Source organism: Protomyctophum parallelum (genome assembly GCF_964188405.1).
Source record: "Protomyctophum parallelum genome assembly, chromosome: 6".
Lineage (NCBI taxonomy): Eukaryota > Metazoa > Chordata > Actinopteri > Myctophiformes > Myctophidae > Protomyctophum > Protomyctophum parallelum.
The window spans coordinates 30,370,725-30,398,378 of NC_139701.1; the positions used below are offsets into that span (position 1 = coordinate 30,370,725).

Genomic DNA, 27,654 nt, shown 5'->3' on the forward strand with positions numbered 1-27,654 from the left:
CGAGTGCCGAGCACCGAACCCTAGGAGACCCCGGTGAATGAGGTATATGGGGTTTTTGTATATGGCTTTCTGTTGCACACTCCCTCACTCCCACAGACTCTTCCCTCATACCACCTTTCACTTTTCTGTGTTTCTCATTCCTACTGCTCCCTCCTCTGCCTGTTTGTATCTCCCCCTGTTGCCATGTCATTCCATCGGCGTACTCTCTCTGTCTCTCTCTCTCTCACCCGGTCTCCCCCAGAGCATTTTGTGCCTCCCTTTTTGTCTTTTAAGAAATGTCTTCTGGCTGAATGCTAGCGAAATGTTGGTCGTTATTCGGCGGTCCCGCCCCGCCTCGGCCAGCCTTAAAAAACAAAGGGCTGAGTGTGAAAGAGACAGTCCCTCTGCCTCATCCCCCTGCTAGACAGGCCAACAGGAGACACAGCCAAATCAGAATAATGAGAGGCACGCTGGCATGGCCCGACTGGCATGACACATATACGCACGCACGCACACACACACACACACACACACACACACACACACACACACACACACACACACACACACACACACACACACACACACACACACACACAGCCACAGCCCTTCAACAGTCTGCCTATTTGTTTATTTGTCTGTCTGTCTACAGTACGTCTCAGACTCAGTCTGCCCATTCGTCTGTGCTCTGCTGTTCTGGCATAATGATTTCTTAGCTGAAGTAGCCCATTTCTTCCATTCCATCCCTTTTCGTGTGAATCCACCCTGAGAAATGTTGGCACAGAAATAGACTATTCTGTGCTAATCTGAAACATGCAACATTTTTGGAAATCCTCTTAACTGTTCAACTGTTCATCCCCTCTGTTTGTGATCGCTATCAGCCCAGCCTTGTACTCTGGAAGCTAATGATTCCACTGTTTAAATGATGTGTGAGTGCGCACCCGGGCTCTGCTTGAGATTAGATTACACCGGTGGTTTTCTGACAGTGATAGAGAACTGGTACAACCCAACCTCATTTAACTGGACTGGCATGGCGTGGACACACACACACTCACTTCCTTGACAAAATGAGGCTGTACTTTAATCGTGAATCCGTGTATGTATCATGCATTCATTTGGCACCACTTTGTTTTAATTTTACAAAATAAAGCTGCCTTGTTGTCTCCGCCAGGCCGACGGCGTGATGGAGACCAGTTTTATCCCCCCCCCCCCCTGTCCATCTGTGTGTCCATCTGTGACCAGCTAATCTCCGGCACCATTTGTTTGATGGTCCTGAAACAGAGCAGACTGTTATAGCCCACCAGGAGGCTGATTTATGTAAAACAAAGTTTGGGATATTACTCCTAGAGATTGTGTCCAAATATCACACAAATCGGTACACATTATCTCTATAGTCATGTGATCAAGTCGGAGCCGTCAGATTTATCATATTCCATCCTGATTGGCGAAATCCGAACATTGCTGGCCAACAATAAACTGCTTGACTTGAAAACCCACCTTTTCAGGCTTAACTACTCCTTTTTACATAGTAATGATCTTAAAATCACCCATGAAACTTAAATATCTACTTTATAGTTAATCTATTTTTAACGCACTCCTGAAGGACTTGGCAGCGGAGCCATAATGACACCATCTCCTCGTTCCGTCCTGCACTTTTTGCAAGCTGACATGGACAGAGTTTTGTCGATGCAGCACAAAATGTTATGCTGCCACCTCGAAATTCTCCATGCTGGAAAAAGCCTGAATGAGGCTGGGCATTAGTGACGATAACTACTATAGGACTGAGGCACGCGGAGGGTGTAGTCATGATAGCTGCAGGGCTTTATCCTGTAAAATATGATGTAATATATGCGTATATTAACATATGCTGTAAATGCTATGAGATTGTAGCTGTGGTTATACTTAGATTTACAACTTTTGCGATGGGACCTCAGCTGTGTGTCTGAATTTGGATGTCCACAATTGATTCTTCACTTTGACATACCCGTTTGGATCACAGTTCCGCCCCCTTTCAGAACGACGAGTGGCCCAGGAAATGATTCCCCATTCATTTTCCCCATAGGCTTTTCAAAAAGTATTTATTACAACGCGGGGCAGATCAAATAATTAGAAGGAAAAAAAGTGTGAGAGTGCAAAACTTTTTGTTTTTCTTCTTACTGTTGCACCCTGCCTTTTTCTTCTTCTTTCTAATTATTTGATCGGCCCAAAACATTGTGTTTATTGTCATGATTTGTCACGAGCCGAGTTGGTTTTGTTCGCGGTTTAAACGTCTTTAAATAAATAGTTTGTCCGGTGTAAACGTCTTTAAATAAATAGTTTGTCCGCGGTGTAAACGTCTTTAAATAAATACTTTGTCCACGGTGTAAACGTCTTTAAATAAATACTTTTTGAAAAGCCTATGGGGAAAATTTATGGAGAAGTATTTCCTGGGCCACTCATCATTCTGAAAGGGGGCGTGACTGCGACGCTCTATTCATTCAACGAAATACAACCAAAACTGTGATTTTTAGATTTAACTTTACATAATTTACTTTTACTTTTATGACCAAAAACAGCTTATTCACCTCACACCGGTGTGTCTATATATTGCGTATAATGTACAGTGAACAGGTTGGAAGTAATCCTGTGCATGAATGAAGGCAGTAATGAAATGGTCTATGACACATGATCGGACATGCTGCTGCCATTCTGCAGCCATCATTTGCGTGAAACATCTTGCGTGTGAATGTCACCCATACTTCCTCCTGGATTGCGGGCCTGCAGGGTTCCAGTGCTGGAAAAAAGGGGGAGAAAAAGAGGTGGGGTGGGAGAGACTTGTCATTCTGGCTCTGCTCCCTCGTGCGATGCCACACAGAACTGCCACCCCGAGCCAAAAATACATCTGGCATGGGGGGGGGAGAGAGGGAGGGGTGTATACAGAAGGAGTGGAGAGTAGTGTAGCGCACTCTATACTACACACTCCTCTCCTCTGCATCATCCAGAGCATGAACATTTCTTTAATCATAGCAGAGAATGAGGAGGAGGCGTGTCGCACTGCATGCCCGCCCCAACACACACACACACACACACACGTACGTCTGTTCGCATAATGACCCCACCCCACTCCACGCCATGCCACACATCTCCATCTCTATCCTTTGCTGGTATCTTTCTTCCGTTCTCGCTCCAGCTCTCTTCCCCCCCGTCTCTCTCTCTTGCCTTTTTCTATCTTTTTTTCAATCTGCTGTCATCCTCCGCATCTCCGTCACGTCTCCCCCCCCCCCTTTTCCCCTCACTTCTTTCCATGTCTGTGTCACTGTGTCACTATGTTTGTTTCCTTGTAACCCCCCCCCCCCCCCCCCCCCACACACACACCTCGTCCTCCTGCTCCAGATGGATTGAGGCTTTTTGTTTACTTCATGGAATGCGGTTCCTGCCTTATTGACCAACCAACAGGAAGAAATCTCACCCAGAGATGAGCCCGGGACGCTTGTTTTTCCTCCTGCCAGCCGTGTCAGCCTGTCAGATGTGTGTGTGTGTGTGTGTGTGTGTGTGTGTGTGTGTTTGTACATGTGCTCATGTGTCAGACATGGGCTGTTGTCATCACAGACGGAGAGGCTGTTGTGACATGTCGCCTGGCTTTGTCACAGTCGTGGACAAAACCGTCTCATTAGGGGCCTCGCTTTTACTATCAAACATGGATGTGGCTACTTTGCTTTGTTGGGTTGTGTTTTGTTTTAATTGGCATAGCCGGTGAAAATAAATCAGTGTAAAATGTCGGCTGGTGCCTTCTAACAACTAAGTCCGTGACATACACTCAGGGCTGCCAGAATAGGATAGGTTCTGGTATGAGGTGCTTTAATGGCCCTGTGCAGAAGTTGTCATTGTTTGGAGAATGTCACAGTGAAGCTTTGTGTGAATAAGCAGATGCGATGCCACGCAAGTAAACATTGGACCGGTGCACAAAGCGATTTAACCTTAAAGGACAGGACGGGATTCTGGTCAAATGATGAGGATTGTTAACATTTAACTATTTTAATAATACTTTTCGTTAACCTTCACTTGCTGAACGTTTTGAAGAGAATCCCAAGGGACGTACATGGGTTTGTTCCAAAGCACACTGATGTGACATAGGCTTATGCTATTTCCACCACTGAATTAAATGTGGCCATCTAAATGCCAAACCCAGGCTACGTCTCTGGGGTGCCATTACACACACACACACACGCATGCACACGTGCACGCACACACACAGCAGTACATTATAGTATCAAGACCGTAGTATTATATCAAGATGTCCTATACAGCCTCTCTAGCTTCTTTGAGTGTTCATAATGTCTTCTAGCTGTGGCATTGTTGACCCTCACCGTAAATTCTGGAGGGTTCATTTTGACCCGTAACGGTTAAAAGAAAATCACTCTGGGTTAAACTAACACTCCAGATGTTAGTGTGTGTGTATGGGATCTTTCTCAATATTTAAACAGTCACTGACACCTTTCCTCTCTATCTCTCCCCTTCTCTGTCTGTCTCCGTCTATCGCTCCTTTTCCCACCACCTCTCAACAGCAACTGAACCACCCCAATGTGATAAAGTACCATGCATCTTTTATTGAGGAGAATGAGCTCAACATAGTACTGGAGCTAGCTGATGCCGGGGACCTCTCACGTATGATCAAGGTAAGACACTTGCCTTTACACAGCGGCCCCTCCTGCACACAGTCCCACACACACCCAAATTACCTGCTGGAAGAACTGGTGACAAGTTGAAACCAATGACACCCACCACGGTACAACAGGCTCACAGAACAGCCAAACTACAGAACTATGTGACTTGACACATCAGCCAAACCAAGTTATACTCGGTTGTACTTGGGTGTCACGCACCAAACATAGATCTATAGGCTCGCAACATGTTGCAGAGAGACAGTGCTTGTAGATTACAAGCACTGTCAAATTACTACTACAAATTACTACTATATTTGGTGTGTGATACAACGCTTGACCAATAACTGATGAGACAGTTTTGCTATCCTGAAGGTGATGCTCTACACTTTCAGTCACTGTTTTTTTTTTATTGTATTTATTTATGTGAGAGACAGAGAGATCACAAAACACAGTTAAAAAATAGCTGGCATGCCAGGTCAGCTAACCATGACTGTCTAGAATAGATGTCCAGGCTATAGGCATCTACCCGCCCCACAACACCTCAGCAGTGTGCATGTTCTCAGGTAGGATAGTATGTTGTAATAAGGCATCTGACTGCTGAAGGATCTCCGTATAGCTTTTGTATAGCTTTTGTCGTTGAGGTTGACCATGCTTAAATGCCTATTGTAAATTTAGATTAGATTAAACATGTTTTAACGTCTCTATGAGAACTGCTGAAACATCTTCATTTCCCCTCTGGGATAAATAAAGTACCTACCTACCTACTGTACCTACATAAGAAATAATGACGAGAACCCTCCATTTGTACAGTCATCTGCTCCAAGGTTGAAACTAAAGTGATGCAGGAGTTTTGATGCAGCAGGTTGCATTGCAAAAGACTCCTCAACTCGCTGAGCCTTGCTGTTTCCCGTGGTCGACCAAGTCTGAACGCTTTGTTTCAAGGGAGCATTCCGCTTGTAAGGATGCTGTCACTGAGTTTGAAACTGAAGAAGTGGACACATGGTTGTTATAAAGTGGTAACGATTTCCTCTCCATCAACATCCCCTACTACCTCGTCTTGCTACACTTCTGCCTCTGTGCATTTCTGTAAGTTAGACCAGCACCACCACCCCTCCCCTCCCCCCTCCCGGCTATTCACTGGCTGCCAGTATAGCAAATTAGTGGCGTGCATGTAAAAAGCCTGGTATCTCTCATGCATATATAATGGTGTTGCGTTGTATCAGCATTGCTCGACAAGCCGTTCACAGTCATCTTCGGCAGCTCGACGTCCGCGCACTTCAACAACATTGCAAATTAGGAGAGGCGAGGATTAGTGGTACCACAGATTCAAAGTGGCAGGCTTTGCGCAGAATGCGCGTGTGCTCTCTCTCTCGCTTTCTCTCTCTCACACACACACACACACACACACACACACACACACACACACACACACACACACTTGTGACTTGCATGCACACAAACATGGACAAACACAATCACACATGCACTTTCACCGAGATACAACATGGCAAGCTTAAGAGGCATGATAACGAACCACAGCGCGTCACTGTTATGTAGCCGCGCCAGCAAGAGGATGCTGGGAATGTTCAGACTGTGTCAGCTCCTTATAGCTGTTGACAACACACAAGCTCTTGCCCGTCCGCCCGCGTGCACGCACACCACAGTGGCTGCACGCCGCTGCCTCTCTGCGCTGTTCGTCTCCTGTACAGCGTACAGTTCTAAATGATATTTTTCTAATTAAGCAGTCGCACTCTGTAGGTACTGTATGTACGCATCACAATGCAGCCCTTCCAGGGCCGCATTGTGATGTAAACTCTCTCACATAGTGAGCCATACAGTATGTAAACCCGAACACCACCCAATACATGAGTTTTAGCATTTCTTATTCTTTTTGATTTCACCATCCTCCACTGTGTCTGTGTTTCTCTATTTCTTATTCTCTCTCTCTCTCTCTCTCTCTCTCTCTCTCTCTCTCTCTCTCTCTCTCTCTCTCTCTCTCTCTCTCTCTCTCTCTCTCTCTGACCATGTCAGAATTCAAATCAAATGGTTGATTTGCATGCAGAATATTGCATGTGCAGTGTTTGCTGTTAAAGGCAAGGAGGAGAGGTTTCTGCTGCTGGTGGGTGTCTATGCCCTCCCCATTGACATCAAACGGTCCTCTGATATGGAAATGGGAGGGCAAGGGGAAGAATAGCTCCTCACTGATGCTTTGTTTGGATGTGGGCCAAGGTCCCTCTCTCTGCTCTCTCAGTCTTTTTTACTTTCACTCTCTCCAGCACTTCTATCTCTCTTTCTGTATTTCTCTTACAACGCATCTCTCTCCTTCTGAGATTCAAGACCCAGAGTTATGGAGTGGTCAACTTAGTACAACTCGATGTACCATGTACTGTTACCAACTGGCTATCTTCTCAGTAGGATATGAGTGACATTATGATTACATTTATATTAATTCTTAATGCATCGCACACCCGGTGACATGCTGTTAGCTTGTAGAACTATGTTTGCAAGTTTTGAAATAAAAGGGTGTATTAGTGATATTTTGTCATTCACTGTCAGATTAAATACATACATTATCACCCACTTCCAGCTTTTCTTTTCTTCCTAATATTGGCAACCCACCTGAAAATGTATTTTCTGTTTATTGAAGCGTGGTGAGACGGGGAGACACTGAGACACTCAATGAGTACAATCACAATATAGACATTTTAATGTTAATGTTTTTAATCTAGTTTTAACTAAAATGCTTAAGCACACTAACTTTTAGAAGAGAGAATATAAGGATGTCAGATAAGAATAGAGCAAAGTAAAGTACCTGTCCACTACTGCAGAGTATAGGGGTTGGAATCCAGGCCCGTTTTAGGCGGATTGAAGCCGGGAGGGTGATATTTGAATAATTAATTAATACGAATATAGATCAGCTTGCTCCACAAGCAGGTAAAAATAATAGAGTAAGGTAGAACTAAATGTAAGATGCAATTCTGGAAAATTGCAAAGTGTGGTTGCCTCAATCGCTAATATAGGCCCCTCCCACGTATTTTGCTAGCCAATTACAATGTCACGTCACGGCGGCGAAATTCTAGTTATATGTTAATTGATTTTTGTAATTATGATGAACCTCCCGCCAAGTTTTGTAACTATAGCCCTTACGGTCTCAGACAAAATAATTCTTGAATGTGAAACAGAGAAATAAAGATAGTCCTAGAGTGTGTTGCCTTTTGCAACCACACTAAATAGGACAGGAAGGACCACATAACAAGCAAACTGGACCCTAGTACACACTCAAATCCACACAAATGGACCAATATAGGGTGATGTATACTGTACACTCTCAGTCACTTTGACTATACGAAGCCACTGATATCACCTTGTGGTAACGCCTACGTTTTGTGTTCCGTACTTTTCGGTGCACAGGGATGAGGCCGCATTTCATCAACATCCTAATGTTGTCATTGGTCCATCGTCAATAGCTACAAGTAGCCTACATGCCCTGTCATCGCTGGGGCCTCTTGGAGAGTGACCACAGTCCCCATGCTCCGGAGAGTGACCACAGTCCCCATGCTCCGGAGAGTGACCACAGTCCCCATGCTCCGGGGGAACCCAACTCCATCCTGCCCTCCCGCTCCCAAAAAATGATGACTGGGGCTGTGGTGCCACTGAAAAGCTTCACCTAACAAAAGAGCTGTATGCCAGATGAGAGGGTTTTGGAAGGAACCACACATTTCTTCTCTACCCAGCTCCCGAGGATGCGTGCATGTGCTTTCCATTGCAGGGCACAGTGAAAATGAGATGAGGATGGGGGGGTTAGTTAGTCTATGAAGAGAGTGAGAGCACAGAGGGTCTGGCTTCCATTACCAGTGGAGTCATAGTGCTGCGGAGGGGGGCTGGGGATGGTGAAAACATCATGCACACACACACACACACACACACACACACACACCAGGAGACTATTGTTACTGCCTCCTTGAAATCCTTGTACCCTGGCCCCCACGGTAACTGGCTTGTACCAAATTTATATTCTGTTGTACAAGTGTGCCCCGTGCCGGAAATGGACAATCTACAAGTTCAAGCAGTGGGCTTGTGGATCTGTGGCACGCACGGCATACTGTTGTATGTCCAAGTATAAATCTTTCCATTCATGCTTACTTGCTTAGGTTGTTCTTTTTTTCTTCTTATTTTTGCTTTTCTCTATGTAAGAACACATTTTAAAAGTGGTTGAGAGCATTCTTACTGAGATGAGAGAGAACGCAGTCCACAAATCGTGTTGGTCCAATGCTAGAAAACATACGTTTGAACTTGGATGAAATGTATATATGTTTTAGACTAAGCAATCTTGATAAGATCATTAAATAATTATATTTTTCCCAAAACAAGCATTATTCACAGCCCATAACTAAAGCCTATAACTAATGATAGCTGTTACAAAATGTATGTTTCGGGTAAACTAATATTGTTCATGCTGTTTGCTTTGATTGAATTATTGATTGAACACGTATGTTGCACTATGATTTGATTTGGGTGTGTTCTAAATAAAGTGTTTGTGTTGATTGTCGCCCGTTCCAAGCTGTCATTCTCTTGTATTATGTACCAACACAGAGTAACCTCGTGGCAGACTATCCAGCATATAGCTATCCACCTCGGAGGAAAGTCTGGTAAGTCGGTAAGCCAATCAGAGGCAGGCGGGGCTTTACCATGTCTATGCTCGGACGTAGAATAGAATCATGCGGGGGCTACACCATGTGGTTAGTCAGGGAGCCCTTCTTCTTCCGATTTTCACGCATTCTTCTGGCACTGGTGCCACATTTCCCCCTAGAGGGCTAGCATGGATTGTCTGAACCCAGGAATGGTGCATGAGCCTTGCCCCATCACTATGTCACTGTTAGGTGGGTGTATGATGGACCCACCCGACACAATGGTGGTGGTCCATAGGTTGTTCTTAGTCAGGATGGTGGTCCCTGGGTCAAAATCTGTTCATACGTAGTCGTAGCCTTGCGTAGCCATACTAATTTGCATTGCAAAGACATATTTAGGCTGGCTACACAAGGCTACCAGTGTCGTGCACCGACATCGGGATACATTGTCAGCTTGTAGAGCTGCTATTTCTCGTCTTTAGGCTTACGGTTAAAAATTGCAAAACATGAAAAAAAAATGATATTCATAAAATCTAATACAAACCTGTCTGTGTGTATGTGTGTTTAATGTAGCACTTTAAGAAGCAGAGGAGGCTGATCCCAGAGAGAACAGTGTGGAAGTACTTTGTCCAGCTCTGCAGTGCTCTGGAACACATGCACTCCCGGAGAGTCATGCATAGAGGTATGCGCGCGCGCGCACACACACACACACACACACACACACACACACACACACACACACACACACACACACACACACACACACACACACACACATGCAAGTACTTGCAACATATCGTCATGGGCCATATATATTAGGGATGCCAGAAAGTGACCATCAGCCAAATCGAATATTTGACAGCTCTGCCGATTAATAATCCAGCTGATCCAAAATGCAGCAGCTCGCTTGGTCTTCAACCAGCCAAAATTCTCACATGTCTCCCCCCTGCTCCGCTCCCTCCACTGGCTCCCGGTCGCTGCCCGCACAGAATACAAAACTCTGATGCTGGCATTCAAAGCAACCAAAGGTATGGCTCCCCCATATCTTACAAGTATGATTGAACCCTACAAACCCTCCCGCGCACTCAGATCAGCCAACGCAGGGAAACTGGAAGTACCCTCACTAAAAACGCCGGGACAACGCTCCACACGTCCCAAACTCTTCTCCCTTCTGGCTCCAAAACTGTGGAATGCACTTCCCATTGCAGTCAGAACTGCAGCATCACTCCCAATCTTCCGCCGTAGCCTGAAAACCCACCTTTTCAGACTCCATCATGGCCCATAGCACTTACCCTAACCCCTTAGATAGAATTTCTGTTGGCTTAGATAGCATTTGACTTAGACTTATAGCATGTTATGTAGACAGCACTATAATTGTATTGTATATAGTCATAGCACGCCATAGTACATATGTATAGCATAGTAGTGAATATGTATAGTTTATTATGTATAGTGTATGTATAGTTTCATCATATAGATATTCCACTGTTACCTTCTTAGCTTACGCATGTTTCATGATAAATGCTTTTATGTGATGTATTCCCATGCTTTTGTTCTTGCCTAAATGTAAGTCGCTCTGGATTAAGAGCGTCTGCTAAATGCCTAAATTGTAAATTGTAAATTGTAATAATCGATAAATTGCTCAACTTGATTTATACTTATATTCTCCACTCTTTCGGAGACTCAGACGATTAATCGGAAAATCGATTAATCGGTGGCATCGCTAAACATTTTTTTGTAAATTAACTCCCTAAATATCACACAAAAGCATCAAAATTTGCAGATCCACACGCTCGAAACCGTGTGTGTCTCATTTTCAGCTTGTAGATTTGATACTTTTGCCGTTTTGGAATGCTGAAAAGTAACAGTTTTGCACAAATGAGGTTTCCACCCGACAGAGACAAGATGCTATAATTATGCTTGCCTCTAATATCTCTTAAATCCGGTCATGTTTTACATTAGTACATATTGCCAGCATGGGCGTTTTACTCTTTACATGCTTTCTGCGTGCTGTTTCTGTAATCCTGAGAGGAATCATTTGGAAAATGAATGACAGGTTCAGCTATACAAGAAAGCTACAACACACACACACACACACACACACACACACACACACACTGTCTACGCTCTTTATCACATATGTAAATAACATTCACATATAATTTATGTGTTATTATAAATTACAATACTAATGCAATTCAAATTAAACAAATGCACCCAGAGGTGCAAATTCTGTCTGCAACATCGTCTGTCACCAGGTAACACTGACTTGTTCTGCATCTCTCCATCCTGAGATGTGTTTTATGTGTGGACCCCAAGAAGGGTAGCTGCTACTAAGGTAGTAGCTAATGGGGATCAAATTAAACAATAAATACACAAGATATGGTCATTTTGATTGTGACTACTACTTTTGACCGTTTTGACCCAAAGGTCATTGGTTCCTGTCGGGGCAGCCTACAAATTCCATGAAAATCCCATTTTGACTTTGACCTGGACCATGACCTAGACCTCAAGAACATTAAAAAGAAATAGCAGCTGTACAAGCTTGCAGGGCCGTCAGCTTGTATATCTGCTATTTTTGAATAACCAAAGCAAAGATCCGAAATGATGCAGATGCTTTCCTGATTTTAATGCGTTATTTTTGTAGACAGACAGACAGGGGGTGGGGCATAGTATGATCCCGGTTAACTAAGTATAGGGTTTAATCTAGGTTACCATTCGATAACCCCGGTTCTCTGATAATGTGAGTGAGGTACACTGAAATGAGTGCTTGAAATAGAACTCTGGCTTCAGATGCACTCTACTGTATATGAACAACCTCCTATGTCCAAAACCCTTACTTTTCAGTAAAAGAAACGATCATGTGTGTCACAAATAGTGAATATTGTATGACGAAGTAGGGCATTAAATGGAGGGGGGGGGGGGATCATAAAAAGTAGAAATTTGGAGAGACAAGGTTTGTGCCTGACATTGTAGTGTGAACCTCTATGTTTCATTGGATGGCCTGACAGGCGGGTGTTGAGCGGCAACATAGAACAGAGAGCACAGTGTTTATGGGCTCACATGCTTCCAATAAGGACCCGGTCTTATCAAACCTGCTGCTGAACCCTCGCATACCTGCACACCGCCAAATCCTCTGTGTCAATTCATCCATTCATTACTCTGAGAGTGTAACCAAGTGGACCCATCATCCGTTCTCAGAATGAAATTAACACTCAGGATTTGACTGTTCAGGTGGCTGTGAGCTTGGCCGGACCGACGCTTTGATTAATGTTCTGTGGTTTACGTTCGCCCTGGTCTCTGTTTTGTGCTGGTGGGTACTCGTGTGTGTGTTTACCAGATGGCAGCGTTATGTTTGATTTTCGGCAATGATCTAGCTGGGGTGAGATTGTTGGAAAATACTGTGATAAGTTTGGATCAGTCGCTGAGTATGGGTGCTCAGACGCTAATGAACCCTGAGCTTTGGGGGACTTTAATGAGCACTTAGCAGAGGCTGCCTACGCAGTACACTGAGTCTTAGAGTTACAAATGGATACATTAACACGGAGGACTTTACTGTGTATTCAAAAAGCCACTTGTTATTATACGGGAGCAGTAAATTTCAATGGCTGTTGCAGGTCACATTAACATGACTTTAGTTTAAACAGAACGTGACAGAAATGAGGATCGTACATCCTCCCTGGGCAAAAGAAAAGAAGGAAAGTTAATGAAATACATCTAAATCTGTACACTGAGGTCATGTCTGAAATGTTACATGAGGAAGAGAGGGATCAACAACAGCTTAAGTGGTCTAACATTAGGTCATCCACCAACCATTCAAGTCAGCTGACATGTTACCGTGGCCAAGTGCACACAGGAGAGCTGAACCGGAGCAGTTTTGTCTGCCATTGTCATCTTTGGACATATAAAGATGGAAACAAACATCCGCAAGCACCAGATGATCCTAGCTTGGCTAATACATAATTGATTATTGATTAACGAATTGCACATTTGAAACAAGAAACATGAAGAGACATTTAACACAGAATGTGCCCTATGATGATTAGTTTGATCCAAGCAGCAGGGGGGTGGAGACATTGATTGACACACTGACCGAGAGCTCATGTTTTTTGTTGCAATATACTGTGTGTGTGTGTGTGTTTGTGTGTGTGTGTGTGTGTGTGTGTGTGTACATACATACATACATGCATAGTCCCCAGTGAAATAGGCAGTTTGCCCTTCACTGGTAACCCTATCTTTGAATTATTTTTAAATATATGGAGGTATTGTGGGCTGGGCTTTTTACAAAAAAGCCCCCCTTTTAAATACATACACACATACATACATACATACCTACATACATTTCAGAAGTTTTAGCAGTTTTTAAGGACCCACTTTTAGGCCAGTGCACCAGAGCAAGCTCTTGCCTTTTTTTTTAAACCCTACCCATTTTAACCAAATACATACATACATACATACATACATACAGGCATTAACGTTTACATTAACACATACTTAACACATACTGCTGGAGAGGCAATTTAACATTAATCGGATTTGATTCCACAAAGTTTGTAAGCACTTAGTCCTCTCCTCTCCTCTCCTCTCCTCTCCAGATATCAAGCCAGCCAATGTGTTCATCACGGCCACGGGTGTGGTGAAACTGGGAGATTTGGGATTGGGACGATTCTTCAGCTCCAAAACCACCGCAGCTCACTCACTAGGTAAATCACAGCAGTCTAGACGTGTGTGTGTGTGTGTGTGTGTGTGTGTGTGTGTGTGTGTGTGTGTGTGTGTGTGTGTGTGTGTGTGTGTGTGTGTGTGTGTGTGTGTGTGTGTGTGTGTGTGTGTGTGTGTGTGTGTGTGTGTGTGTGTGTGTGTGTGTGTGTGTGTGTGTGTGTGTGCGTGTGTGTGTGCGTGTGTGCGTGTGTGCGTGTGTGCGTGTGTGCGTGTGTGCGTGTGTGCGTGCGTGCGTGCGTGCGCGCGTGCGTGCGTGCGCGCGTACGCGTACGCGTGTGCACGCACACACACACAGAGAGAGAGAGATGCACACGGTCCATGTGGGCATATTGGGTGCACACGTGCAGCAGTAGACACACACACACAGAGGCCCCCATGCAGTAATCTCCTAGAGCTGGATGTGTTTCATTATGTGTCACGTTGTGGTGCTGCAGGGCCACGGGCCCATGCCCGGCCCTTTCATTGGCCCGTTAGCCACTTCCTGTTGCCTTGGCCTTTGACCCCGGCACAGATGACGTCTGGGTATAGGCGGACTGATGATGTCCTTCGTTATGGGCCGGCCGACACACACGGCTCTGATTGTGACCCCGTGCCATAAAACCCGCTGGCCAGCCAACGGAACCAACCACACTTATTGTTGGGTGTCTGTAGACGTTTGTATGCACGTGTCGGCAGACACATGTAAGATGTAAAATCTTGTAACACCTTTTTTTTTCTCCCCTCCAGTCGAGGTCTCCAGTTCAGACCTTAGGCTTGATTTATACTTAGTTGTGCAATGGTTTGCCCGTGCTGAAATTAGCTGATCTACAAGCTCGTACAGCTTGTACATGCTTTTGTGCAATGAAGCATAAATCAGGTTTTAGCTTACCAATGACCATAATCCTGGACACGCTATCTTTTCACAGAACCAGTTTAAGTCCATTTTACGGAACCTTGTAATCATGCAAAAGCAGAAAAGCCTTCACTCATGTCAAAGAATATACACCCAGGCACACGACTTTAAATAGAAACAACGTTTTGGTGATCACTGACGTTAAAAGGAATGGAATCGTGTCACTGCAAACTCAAGGGAAGCATATTTATTTACTGTCAGTGGCAGCCGTTAATGACCTAAACCCCCACCTGGGTCGACCGCTTGCCTCATTTCACAGAAAACCTGGGGTTTAACATAAACACACACACACGTGCACCGTGCACGCGCTCCTCACTTCAGAGTGGGCCTGGTGTTTAATAAAACACATGCCCAGGTCTTAACAGTTTGTTAATGGCCTGTCCTTGCCTTCCTTTATCACTACGTTGTACCGTAAATGTCTCTCCTTGTAAGTGTTTGGGTCAAAAATGTATTCAGCCACAGACTAGTGTTGTTTTTGTATTAATACTGTTAGTGTTGAATCTCATTACATAACATACTGATGCAGTTAATACTGCCATGTTCGCTAGGAATTAATCCATTCATGTAGCACACTACTTGAGCCTTTTCAAGGCAAAAAATACCCTAGGAGCTTTGGATAAGCAATAATTTCACGGGAGGATCACAGACCACTCAGGGCATGATTTCTTTATTTTTTTATTACCGCAATCACAATCCCGCTTGTTTTTTGATTAGAATCGTAATATTTGATTAGGATGAGGATATTTTATTTTGTATAGCAGATTTCAGCAACAAGGCAATTCAATGTGCTTTACACAGAACATCAAGCAAAGGAAACACAATTATACAATGACATTAAGATGCATGAAACAAAAGAGGTGCAATAACGGATACAATTACTGTGCAGCACTTTCAAGAGAGAGAAAAAGAAAATATGATCTCATTCTCAATCAATGGCAGCGGTAAACGGAGGTCTTTAGTTGTGTTTTAAGAGAGTCAGCATACCTGTTTTACAGATATGTGGTGCATAAAAACTAAATGCTGCTTCCCCAGTACTGTGTACATGTAGTAGTGCTATTTATACAAGTTCCTATTTATGGCCTGTTGCTGTAAAATGCATTTTAACTGTATTAGTTTGAATATAGAAAGCAGCAATAATAACTTTATAGTTATATTACTTCATATCAACAGTTTATGATACTTTTCATTCAAACTAATGTGTGGCTTTTTTATTTTTAGATCCAAACACGTCATTACCAACTCTGTTGCCTTTCACACCATTATTAAGTCTGTACTCCCAACAGCGTGCTGCTCACAGGCTCTGTATAGAGCACGAGGTGAGCCTGTAGAAGGAAGGTGTGAATCATGACATTAGGTGAAACAGAAGCTGTTGTGGAACACGTGGCCGCTCTGCCAAACAGAGCACGGTGGAACAGCCTTGTGATTGCTCATTAAACGTTGAGTCCATAGCACCCTCTTTAGGCTGACGAAAGGATAGGCAGCCCTACTGCATTGGTCAATGTGTCCATCCCATCCCACACAGCCTCCTTGACTGATCCACCAGGCTATGCAAATGCGACATGATGAAATCTCAACTAGGCTGCAAAAAAGTATTTTCAGAAATGTCATAGAAAATAACTTTAAGATTTTGGAACAATATGCTTTGTGTTTGAGGAGATTTAGAAAATCGTGATTTATGATAACTTTAGGCTAGTCATGTAAACCTTCAATGCACATGTTTTTCACATACAGTAGTATCACTAGATACAATGTGACATGTAAAACGAAAATTCATTCGCATTTCTTATACAGAAAAAAAATCACATCTGTGTGAACTGAGGGGCGCTCTTATAATATATCATAATATATCATTCCGTCTTAAATTTTCTGCCCTCACTTTTATCTTCAACTTTGCTCAGCCAATCAAATCATCATCATGGGGTGAGGGTGATCAGCCAATCACAAGCCAATGTTGTGTTCACACAAACCCGGAAAGCTGGGCATAGGAGGGGCTAGCTAGCTCTTTCTTTCTTTCTCTCTTTATTTCTCTCTGTCTCTGTCTGTCTTTCTCATCCCTCACTGTCTCAGCTGTGTGTGTGTGTGTGTGTGTGTGTGTGTGTGTGTGTGTGTGTGTGTGTGTGTGTGTGTGTGTGTGTGAGAGAGAGTGAGTAAAATAGCAGGAGCATAAGTGCCAGCATGTACGTGAGTGAAACAGAGGGGGGGGGGGGAGTGAGAGCGAATGAGACGAGGACGGAGCGAGGGAGTGAAAAAGAAGGTGCCGGACCGAGAGCAAGAAAAGGAATGGAGACCAAGGGATGGAGAGACACAGGGACAGCATGAGAGAGACAGGGACAGGATGAGAGAGACACAGGGACAGCATGAGAGACACAGGGACAGGATGAGAGAGACACAGGGACAGGATGAGAGAGACACAGGGACAGGATGAGAGAGACACAGGGACAGGATGAAAGACACAGGGACAGGATGAGAGAGACACAGGGACAGGATGAGAGACACAGGGACAGGATGAGAGAGACACGGGGACAGGATGAGAGAGACACAGGGACAGGATGAGAGAGACAGGGACAGGATGAGAGAGACACAGGGACAGGATGAGAGAGACACAGGGACAGGATGAGAGAGACACAGGGACAGGATGTGAGAGACACAGGGACAGGATGTGAGAGAGACAGGGACAGGATGTGAGAGACACAGGGACAGGATGAGAGAGACACAGGGACAGGATGAGAGAGACACAGGGACAGGATGAGAGAGACACAGGGACAGGATGAGAGAGACACAGGGACAGGATGAGAGAGACACAGGGACAGGATGAGAGAGACACAGGGACAGGATGAGAGAGACACAGGGACAGGATGAGAGAGACACAGGGACAGGATGAGAGACACAGGGACAGGATGAGAGAGACACAGGGACAGGATGAGAGAGACACAGGGACAGGATGAGAGAGACACAGGGACAGGATGAGAGAGACACAGGGACAGGATGAGAGAGACAGGGACAGGATGATAGAGACACAGGGACAGGATGAGAGACACAGGGACAGGATGAGAGACACAGGGACAGGATGAGAGACACAGGGACAGGATGAGAGAGACACAGGGACAGGATGAGAGACACAGGGACAGGATGAGAGAGACACAGGGACAGGATGAGAGAGACACAGGGACAGGATGAGAGAGACACAGGGACAGGATGAGAGAGACACAGGGACAGGATGAGAGACACAGGGACAGGATGAGAGACACAGGGACAGGATGAGAGAGACACAGGGACAGGATGAGAGAGACACAGGGACAGGATGAGAGAGACACAGGGACAGGATGAGAGAGACACAGGGACAGGATGAGAGAGACACAGGGACAGGATGAGAGAGACACAGGGACAGGATGAGAGAGACACAGGGACAGGATGAGAGAGACAGGGACAGGATGATAGAGACACAGGGACAGGATGAGAGAGACACAGGGACAGGATGAGAGAGACACAGGGACAGGATGAGAGAGACACAGGGACAGGATGAGAGAGACAGGGACAGGATGATAGAGACACAGGGACAGGATGAGAGAGACAGGGACAGGATGATAGAGACACAGGGACAGGATGTGAGACACATGGACAGGATGAGAGAGACACAGGGACAGGATGAGAGAGACACAGGGACAGGATGAGAGAGACACATGGACAGGATGTGAGAGACACAGGGACAGGATGAGAGAGACACAGGGACAGGATGAGAGAGACACAGGGACAGGATGTGAGAGACACAGGGACAGGATGTGAGAGACACAGGGACAGGATGAGAGAGACACAGGGACAGGATGAGAGAGACACAGGGACAGGATGAGAGAGACAGGGACAGGATGATAGAGACACAGGGACAGGATGAGAGAGACAGGGACAGGATGAGAGAGACACAGGGACAGGATGTGAGACACATGGACAGGATGTGAGAGACAGGGACAGGATGAGAGAGACACAGGGACAGGATGAGAGAGACACATGGACAGGATGTGAGAGACACAGGGACAGGATGAGAGAGACACAGGGACAGGATGAGAGAGACACATGGACAGGATGTGAGAGACACAGGGACAGGATGTGAGAGACACAGGGACAGGATGAGAGAGACACAGGGACAGGATGAGAGAGACACATGGACAGGATGAGAGAGACACAGGGACAGGATGAGAGACACAGGGACAGGATGAGAGACACAGGGACAGGATGAGAGAGACACAGGGACAGGATGAGAGAGACACAGGGACAGGATGAGAGAGACACAGGGACAGAGCGAGGAAGTGAAAAGGTAGAGGAGGGAGGAGTGGAGTGAGAGGAGAAGAACGTGACAGAGTGATACCGAGAGAGAGAGACAGAAAGGGAGGTAGAGAGAGTGTATGTCTGTAATGAGCCCAGCCAGCCACCCTGGTGAACAGCAAAGCAGTGTGGTGGAGCCTAGACGGAGGTCCAGGCACACAGACTGTCAGCTCCCAGCCTTTCAACTCAGCAGCTCTGCAGAGACACACACACAGTATGCAGAGAGACATAAACACACACTCCTCGAGTCCTCTCACAGGCTTGCATGAACGTACACTAGTGTACCGTACATACGTGTAGATGCATATACAGGCACACCTGCGCACACACACACACAGCCACATCCTGGCACGCCAGCACACAGGCATATGCTAATGTCGACCCACACCGCACGCATGTCAAACACAAATACGTGAGGACACATAGCTTGCGCGCACGACCTGACACCTCAAGTAACCTCAAAAGCAGTGTTTCTCAAAGAGAGGTCCGGGGACCCCCAGGGAACATTTGAGGGGGTTCCTTTGGGAAAGGTGCTGCTAATTGACCCAAAAGTGACTGATTAATGATAGCTGTAATTTGTTTTGTCAAAAAAGCTTTATACCCAGTGTATATATTTTGTGTATATAACATATCAATGTGACAACACACTGCTGTACCCCCTCCAACTGACCTGTACATACTTTCCCCATTTATTTTCTTAAATTGTTTTTATGTTTTGACACCCTACTTTGGCAATGTAAACTTTTGTTTTCTAATGCCAAGAAAGCTCCATTGAATTGAATTGGTCTCCAGTCCAGGGTGTCCCCAGCTAAATTTGTTAATATAGCATCAAAGCGAGTTTAACCGCTATATACTTTACATCAGCTATTTGAAAATGACCTACAAGCTCACAACACGTCTCATCAAAGAAATGTTGAATATCTCTAAAACTTGAGGGGGTCCTTGGCACAAAATATTTTCAGATGGTGGTCTGCGACCTTATACATATGAATGTGGGGGTCCCTGACATGAAAACACCTGAGAATCACTGCTTTAAAATGTACTGTAAAATCCTGATGTAATTTGAATCCATACCATAAGGACCCATATTGGGTCCATTTGGTTCCATTCGTACACTCTGACTTAATTAATTAACAAAGAACTTTATAGTGTACAATACATCATCTATTGGCAGTAAAACGTAGTAAAATATATCTGCAAGTGTGATGCTAACATTGAGGAGTGGATGGTAAGGGAGAAAGGAGATGGGGTGACACTCAACCAAAGAAGAGTTTTATTTTTATTTTATTTATTTTTTCCTCTAATATTGCTGACTGAGCTGCTCCCATCGACAATCTCTTCTAAACGTATTTGTTAGGACAGCACTGTACCGAGGGACACCTAATGTCCTCCGTCTATGACCCAATGGAACATCTGAGCCCCTCTCGGGGCTTGTAGGTCTGCTATTCTTGAAAAATCGTGAAAATGTGGTGCAAATATTTCAATATATATTCTTTCGGGGTGAACGATTTGAACTAAAATATTAGCTTCTGGGAGGTCCCTGGTACAACATATCTTCAGATCGGGGTCTGCAGCCAAATACAGATAATTCTGAGGGTCCTTGACATGAAAAAGGTTGAGGACATAGAAACATAGGTTTATCAGAAAACTGAGAACTTAGAAGACATTATTTTAGAATCGTCCTCGTTTCCGATCGTCGAAATGGGTTAAAGACCTTTTAGCCTCGGACAAAGCCAACTTGGCTCCTGACAAATCATGACCATAAACAATTTGGGGCCGAACAAATAATTAGAAGAAAAAAAGGGCAGGGTACACTTTTTGTTTTGTATTTTGTATATATTTCTAATTATTTGTTCAGCCCAAAATGTTTTGTTGTCATGATTTGTCAGGAGCCAAGTTGGATTTGTGCGTGCCCTCAAAGGTGCCCAAAGTCATGTTCTTCCAGGTGGCATCACTGTGTCCTTTACCCCTACGAGGAAATGCATCATTGTCACAGCCATTCATAATAATGGAAATCAATCCCAACATGACTTTAAATTTATTTGCATGAATAAGTGATGTTGAAGGAGCCTGACGTGCTGTTTATTATTTTATTTTTATGCAATTACTATAAGAGAAGCAATAATTTTTTATCAACTAACACACATACACCACACTAAAATGATGACCAATCTACAAAGCAATTTCTCTCTCTCTCTCTCTCTCTCTCTCTCTCTCTCTCTCGTTTCTGTCTGCCCGCCTGTGCAGAAGCTAATGTATTATTTTTTGAATTATAGGTAACACTTCATTATTCAGGGCCACACATTTTAAGACGAAGGCGTTTCTCAGCCCAATTATTTCTGCACCAAAATACGAAAGTGCCAGCTTTCATTTCTGTTCTCAAAGACTTGGTGCTGTAATAGCCTCCTCTGTAATAGTTTTATTAAATGTAATTATTATTATTGTTTCAGTTTCCTCCAACATGTTAATTCACCAAGAGGCTGTGTGTGTGTGTGTGTGTGCGGGTGCGTGCGTGTGCCTTTTTCCCAGCACTGTTAGCATACCTCTGCTGAAGTCTCTCTCCACCTGAGAGCTGTTCTCTCCCAGCCAGCTCACTTCAGCTGTTTGTACTATTGTCGTTGTGTAAACTTAAACCTGAAACAGTTAGCCTCAGTGTCAGCCTACTTGTGCCCGACTATCTCCCATAGCATGATCTTTGCTCAGTCAAAATCAAATCTATTCAACCCTTCTTCCCATATACATTATATATTTTTACCATCTTATACATTCAGGATAGACGGGCAGAGAAATATAACCGAAATAAACCATGAATAATCCTACACTTAGTTTTGTAGCGATGACGTGTCTTCTAGAGCTTTGTCTACCTACAGGCTTTTGCTTATAAGGGAATAAAGATGAAGGAAAAACAACATATTTGTAGCTGTCATTAGCCAACATAGAACACTGTGTATATATAACTGAATCCTAAAGTTTATTGTTGTGCTGTTGACGTGTGGGTCCATGTGAGTGGATGTTCTGATGGTTGTGTTGCTGACCCGTGGGTCCATGTGAGTGAAGGTCTCATGCTCTGAGTCTGGAGTCCTGCCAGTCACCGTGGATTCTTGAGTTTCAAAACCAGAACCAGAGGCAGGCCCTGCGTTTTAAAGCCTGCGCCGCCTCTCCCCGCGGGGCGCGTTCTGCAACTACTGTTTCAGATCATTACACGGAGCCAGTAATCAAAGCTGATTTATGTATGTGTATGTGTGTGCATACTGTTATTCATGCATTCTGTACATACAGTATGCATGCACGTATGTTTTTGGTACGTATATGGTTACCATGTGGCCTGATGTGGGCGTTGATCGGCGTTGGCGTGATCTCTTTTCCAGGAGAGAGTTAACTGTGTAAAGAAAGACAATGTTGTTCTAATTCAGTGGTTCCCAAACTTTTTCATGTCAAGGACCCCCAAATTGACACTAATTATCCCACTGACCCCAATTTGAAAATATATGTCAGGGACCCCCTCCATATATACTTGTTTTGTTTACTTTATATGACTCCCGAGTCCTGAGTAGTCCCTCCACCGTTCCAATCAGAGACTCATCTCCTGTCCTCTCTCTCTCTGACACATCGATTGATGCCCAGGGAAAAGCACTAATGTCCCCCTCTCTGTTTGTCTCGTTCCCTATCTTCACCCCTCTGTCTCCACTTGCTGTCTTTCCTCTCTGTTCCAGTGGGCACCCCTTACTACATGTCACCAGAGAGGATACATGAAAACGGATACAACTTCAAATCTGACATCTGGTCGCTAGGATGCCTGCTTTACGAGGTAAACTACATGAATGAGCACATCCACCTTCACCTTGCAGTAGGTGGTGGTGGGCACACTGTGCCAGGCACACATGCACACGCACACACACACACACACACACACACACACACACACACACACACACACACACACACACACACACTGCCCCCGGGTGCAGACTAGGCATAAATGCCTAATTTTCTCAAAGCTAATATCGAATCATTCCCTTATCTTAATGCCAGTAACCTTTAAAATAAATTATCTCCTAATTTCGTTATTATGTATCATCATCATGACATAATCACCATTCACTGTAGGTTTTACATGGTGATTCCTGAGATCCCAGAGCCTGTCACTAATTTGTCATCATGATGTCCTCCTGGCAACCAATAAAACCACGACATGGCCATGGAACTACAGATTGTGCAACTATGTGCAGACTTGCCAAAAATCCTAATAAACTCAATTTGATTGGCCAACCCACTGAGGAGAAAAATGAATGCAAACAGACAGTTGACTCCGTTTTATAGCAGGATAGTATTACAGTACTGCATAATATGCACTATTGTATTACTGTATATGATGTAACAGAACAATTCATTTTTAAACCGATATCGATAACTTCCTGCTTCTCAAGACCAATACTAATAACCGATAATATATATATATATATATATATATATATATATATATATAAACACATACATAAAAAAGACATGCAGTACTAACATAGCTTTGACCTAAGAAAATACAGTACATACTGTACCTATGATACTCTTTAAAGAGATCCAAAAGACTGGGGGCTTTGCAGATACAATCAGCAGAACTGCAAGCATATGAAAATATATAAAATAAAGAATATATATATACAGTATAGTACCAGAGCTATTAATAATGTTATCGGGTTTATCTGTATGATGTCATAATTTCTGGTATCGGGCTGATAATTATCTTGCCGATAATTATGGTGCAAAACGTGCATCCCTACATACATTGGTATGTACAGTAACACATCATTCCCAACACATGCATCTACCCAGCATTAGTTGTCTTTACAGCGCACACAGACTCTATCAATAATAATACAAACACAAAGCCATAGCTTCTCTTCCTCCTCCTCCTATACTGTTCCTTGGACAAGCCCTGCCATGCCAGGAGTTTTATTACTCCTATGATGAGCTAAACCTCTATAGACCAGTGTGGGGGGAACCTGTTGTGTGTTGGAGAGCTTGTGGGTGAAGGGGAACCGACGTGTCCATGTGTTTTTGATAAGGGCCAGCCAGCGATACTGGGTCTGACTTGTCTGATTAGCTGAGAGAGAGAGAAAGCCCAGAGAGCCTCTGCCATGTAGCGACCACACTGACGAGAGATCCAGACAGACGGACGGACGGACGGACGGACGCAAGGAAAGCAGAGGGGGATGGCACAGAAACGAGAATTAGAATGAGGACAGAGAGGAGAGAGAGTGAAAATGAAATGATAGTTGGTACGATGTTTCCCCTTGAAAATGCATTTGCCCGGGTCTCTCACACACATGCACACACCCACACACACAGGCATACAACTACGAAGCGAAGAAACAGACATGCTGTTAGCCGGGAAAGCACCCACATTCTCCAATTCCCCAGTGTGGCTGATCATTTGGGGTGCATTTCAACACACCTGTGACTACTACACTATACCTACCAAACCGCCTCAGGCAAAGAGAGAGAGAGAGAGAGAGAGAGAATGAAAGGGAGAGCGGGAGAGGGAGAGTGAGCAGGAGAAAGCTTTACTTTCAGGTCATGGTTGCTTGGAGACCACTCGTCTTCAGGTTAACACTTTGAGAGCCCAGGGTCAGTTGGAACCAGTAAATCGGTGTGCCCACCCAGCGATTTGCAGCTTCAGAGCCCTCTGGGTGCCTCAGCCTCTGGGCATACAGTACGAGAGAGGTCCCTGAAGGATGAACCCAATCTGATTTTTGGTGACCCTGTGACCTTTCCTCTAGTGCCACCCTTAGGCCAAGCTTCACTTGCACTCAAAGTATCTGAAAATGAAATGGGTGGCTTGCCATTACACCTGCTGGGCGCTTTCCTGTTCCCCAGAGGTTGAACCGTAACCTTTTGACCCAATGAACTTTCCTTCTGAGGAGAAACTTTGCACAAAAGGTCAAATTCAGGGCAGGATACGATAAACACTTTGGTCGAAGATATCTACAAAATATATACCTGGGGTGATAGGATTAGCACGGCCTTGAATGGGGCACGCCAGATTATTATAGATACTTGTTTTTAAAGCTTGGTAAAGCTGTCAAATACATGCTGCACTTTCTCGTTACTTGCTCCATATTGTCTAAAGGCCAGCTAATGAGGTTTACTTGAACTTGATTACTCTGAACCAAGCCACCAGAACCGCGGTAAAACAGTGAAGCTACCATCGTCTGGGATTGATCTGGGATTACAAGACTAACACATTTAAAACCCTAGTGTGCTTCAGAGCCCATTTCAAGGTGACCGGACTCTTAATCTTAATTGTGCAGATAGCATAGCATCTAACCAAAACACCCGTGGGAGGATTGCTGACCACCTGAGGCATGAGTAGCTACCGGACTGCGATGGGCCGTCAAAAACACAATCTTTGGTTAGAATTGGAATCATTGATTTAGATTCAGAGCTATCGGCTTCAGAGAGTTTTGCCTCCCGTCCATTAAAATGGAGGGGGAACACTTTTGATGACCAACCGGAAATTACGACTGTAGAGTGGTGCGCTCTGATATCAAGCAAGTAATTCTCCATCTTTTGGATCAATCTCCGTCCTGGGCATCGGACGAAATTAATCAAAAGGACGGAGATCTCCGTTCTGGGCTCTCAATTGCCACCCCTCACAATGCACCAGGGCATTGGTACGTATATATACTTAAGGGTCACAACCATTTGTGTATCTTCATGACAGTGAGTGTTGGAGTGAGGACATACTGTCCGACTCCGCTCAAACAGCCACCTGACCACACTGTCCACATTGCTCCTGTTATTTCTTTCAACAGTTACCATGTACAAAACAACTGCAGAGCAATGTTGAATTCATTTCAGTTTGGCTCTATTTTGTCCTGGTTTGGTTGCTGGTCTCAGATCCAAAGCTGGGCTGTTAAAAGTGTCATCACTGACTGAGAGAGATTCCTGTGAATATGAGAAGCAATACATAAGTCTGTCAACAAACAGGATAAATATACTGTAGGGTCTCTTGTCTACAGGGATGCACCGATATATCGGCTGTATTTCGTATCAGACAATATTTGCCTCGTTGACTGCCATTGACATATTTGTAATTGAAATTCACCGATGGCAGTAGCCAATGTTTATCTGCATATTGTGATCTGTGATGCATCGATTAGTTTGGTGTTTGGTTATCTGCAGCCTACCAAGCTGAATATTTGGAACAGTTATGTTTTATATGAAGATTTATATTTTTCCCTGGCACAAACAAAAGGAGGAATGTTATTTTAAACCTCGCCATTGGTGCATCTCTTAATAGGCATATGTCAAATTTCTGCAATGTACAACCTGGTAGAGCATGTGCAAGTGCACCGGAGTCCTGCGGGAGTCTGTAGTCAATAGTCACTAACGGAGAGTGCAGGTCTTAAATTTTCCCATGAAGGTCAAGCTTGAGAACGCATCAATAATCAATGTCTCATTGTGTTTTATCTAATCCTCTTCATTTCAACAAGCTGCATCCATGTTGTCATTTACTGAGAGCTAACAAGTTAGAGGTGAAGGACAAGTTTCAAGGGACACACAATGAAGAGTGAGAAAGAGGGAGGTGAATTATTCCCCATTGAAAATCAGTTTTTATGAAGTTTGGTTTCGTTTCATTTGAAGGATCACCCGATACTGTAAAAACAATAACAAACACTGAGCTGCTTGGTCTTGGAGAGGTGGATGAAAGACGGACGGAGATAGACGATGGAAAAGGTTTTAAACAGAACGATGGAGAAATCGCAAGAAGAGGACACAGCCTGTCCTGAGAGAGAGCAGAGTGGTAGAGCTGAAAGGAGAGAAATAGCAAACAGTAGCAGCAGCGATATGGATTGCTAGTGGAGAGAGGGGTGGGGGGCAGGACCTATGAGGGGTGGGGGGCAGGACCTATGTCAGAGGGGGTATGAGAAAGAGAAATCCGGCCATCGGGTCAAGGTGAGCCCTGCAAAGGCGCCTGTGGAGATAAAGATTTTACCAAGCATATTGTTAGGAAAGGAGCTCTCTACGCTCCATGCATATTCTCTTTGAAGAAACAGGCCCGTGTTTTCCACTTCTCTTTTTCCTCTGCATGAGGGCTCCTCGGTGCATTCAGTGTCAGGAGATCCACCTCCTCTCCTCTCTCTTCCCCCTATGCACACCTCTCCTCCCCTCCACGCTCCCCTCGTCTGTCTTCCCTTTCCCTCCGTTAACCTTCAGGCATGAAGAATTCACACAGAAACACAGGGCCGATCCCTGTGGTAACCATTGATTCCATTCTGAGCATGTTAGGTGTGTGTGTGTGTGTGTGTGTGTGTGTGTGTGTGTGTGTGCACGTGGGCGTATGCATGGAAGCATTCTCTTGTGGCCATGCCGTGTCCATATGAACGTGCACATTTAACACATACAGGTTTAGGTGCGTTGGCACCCTTCTATATATACAGTATCCACTACGTGCTACTGAGGGCTCTCCTTCATA

At 44.5% G+C, this 27,654-nt stretch overlaps 1 protein-coding gene across 2 annotated transcripts in view; it reads left to right on the top strand.

The window, feature by feature from the left end:
* The window catches only part of nek7 (NIMA-related kinase 7), an 82,462-nt gene that overhangs the window by 43,713 nt on the left and 11,095 nt on the right, over window positions 1-27,654 (top strand). For both annotated transcript variants that reach the window (XM_083766411.1, XM_083766412.1), the window contains 4 exons: window positions 4,524-4,634; window positions 9,824-9,932; window positions 13,846-13,953; window positions 22,892-22,986. In XM_083766411.1, coding sequence (XP_083622537.1) covers window positions 4,524-4,634; window positions 9,824-9,932; window positions 13,846-13,953; window positions 22,892-22,986 — 423 coding nt within the window. The remainder of the gene's footprint in view (window positions 1-4,523; window positions 4,635-9,823; window positions 9,933-13,845; window positions 13,954-22,891; window positions 22,987-27,654) is intronic.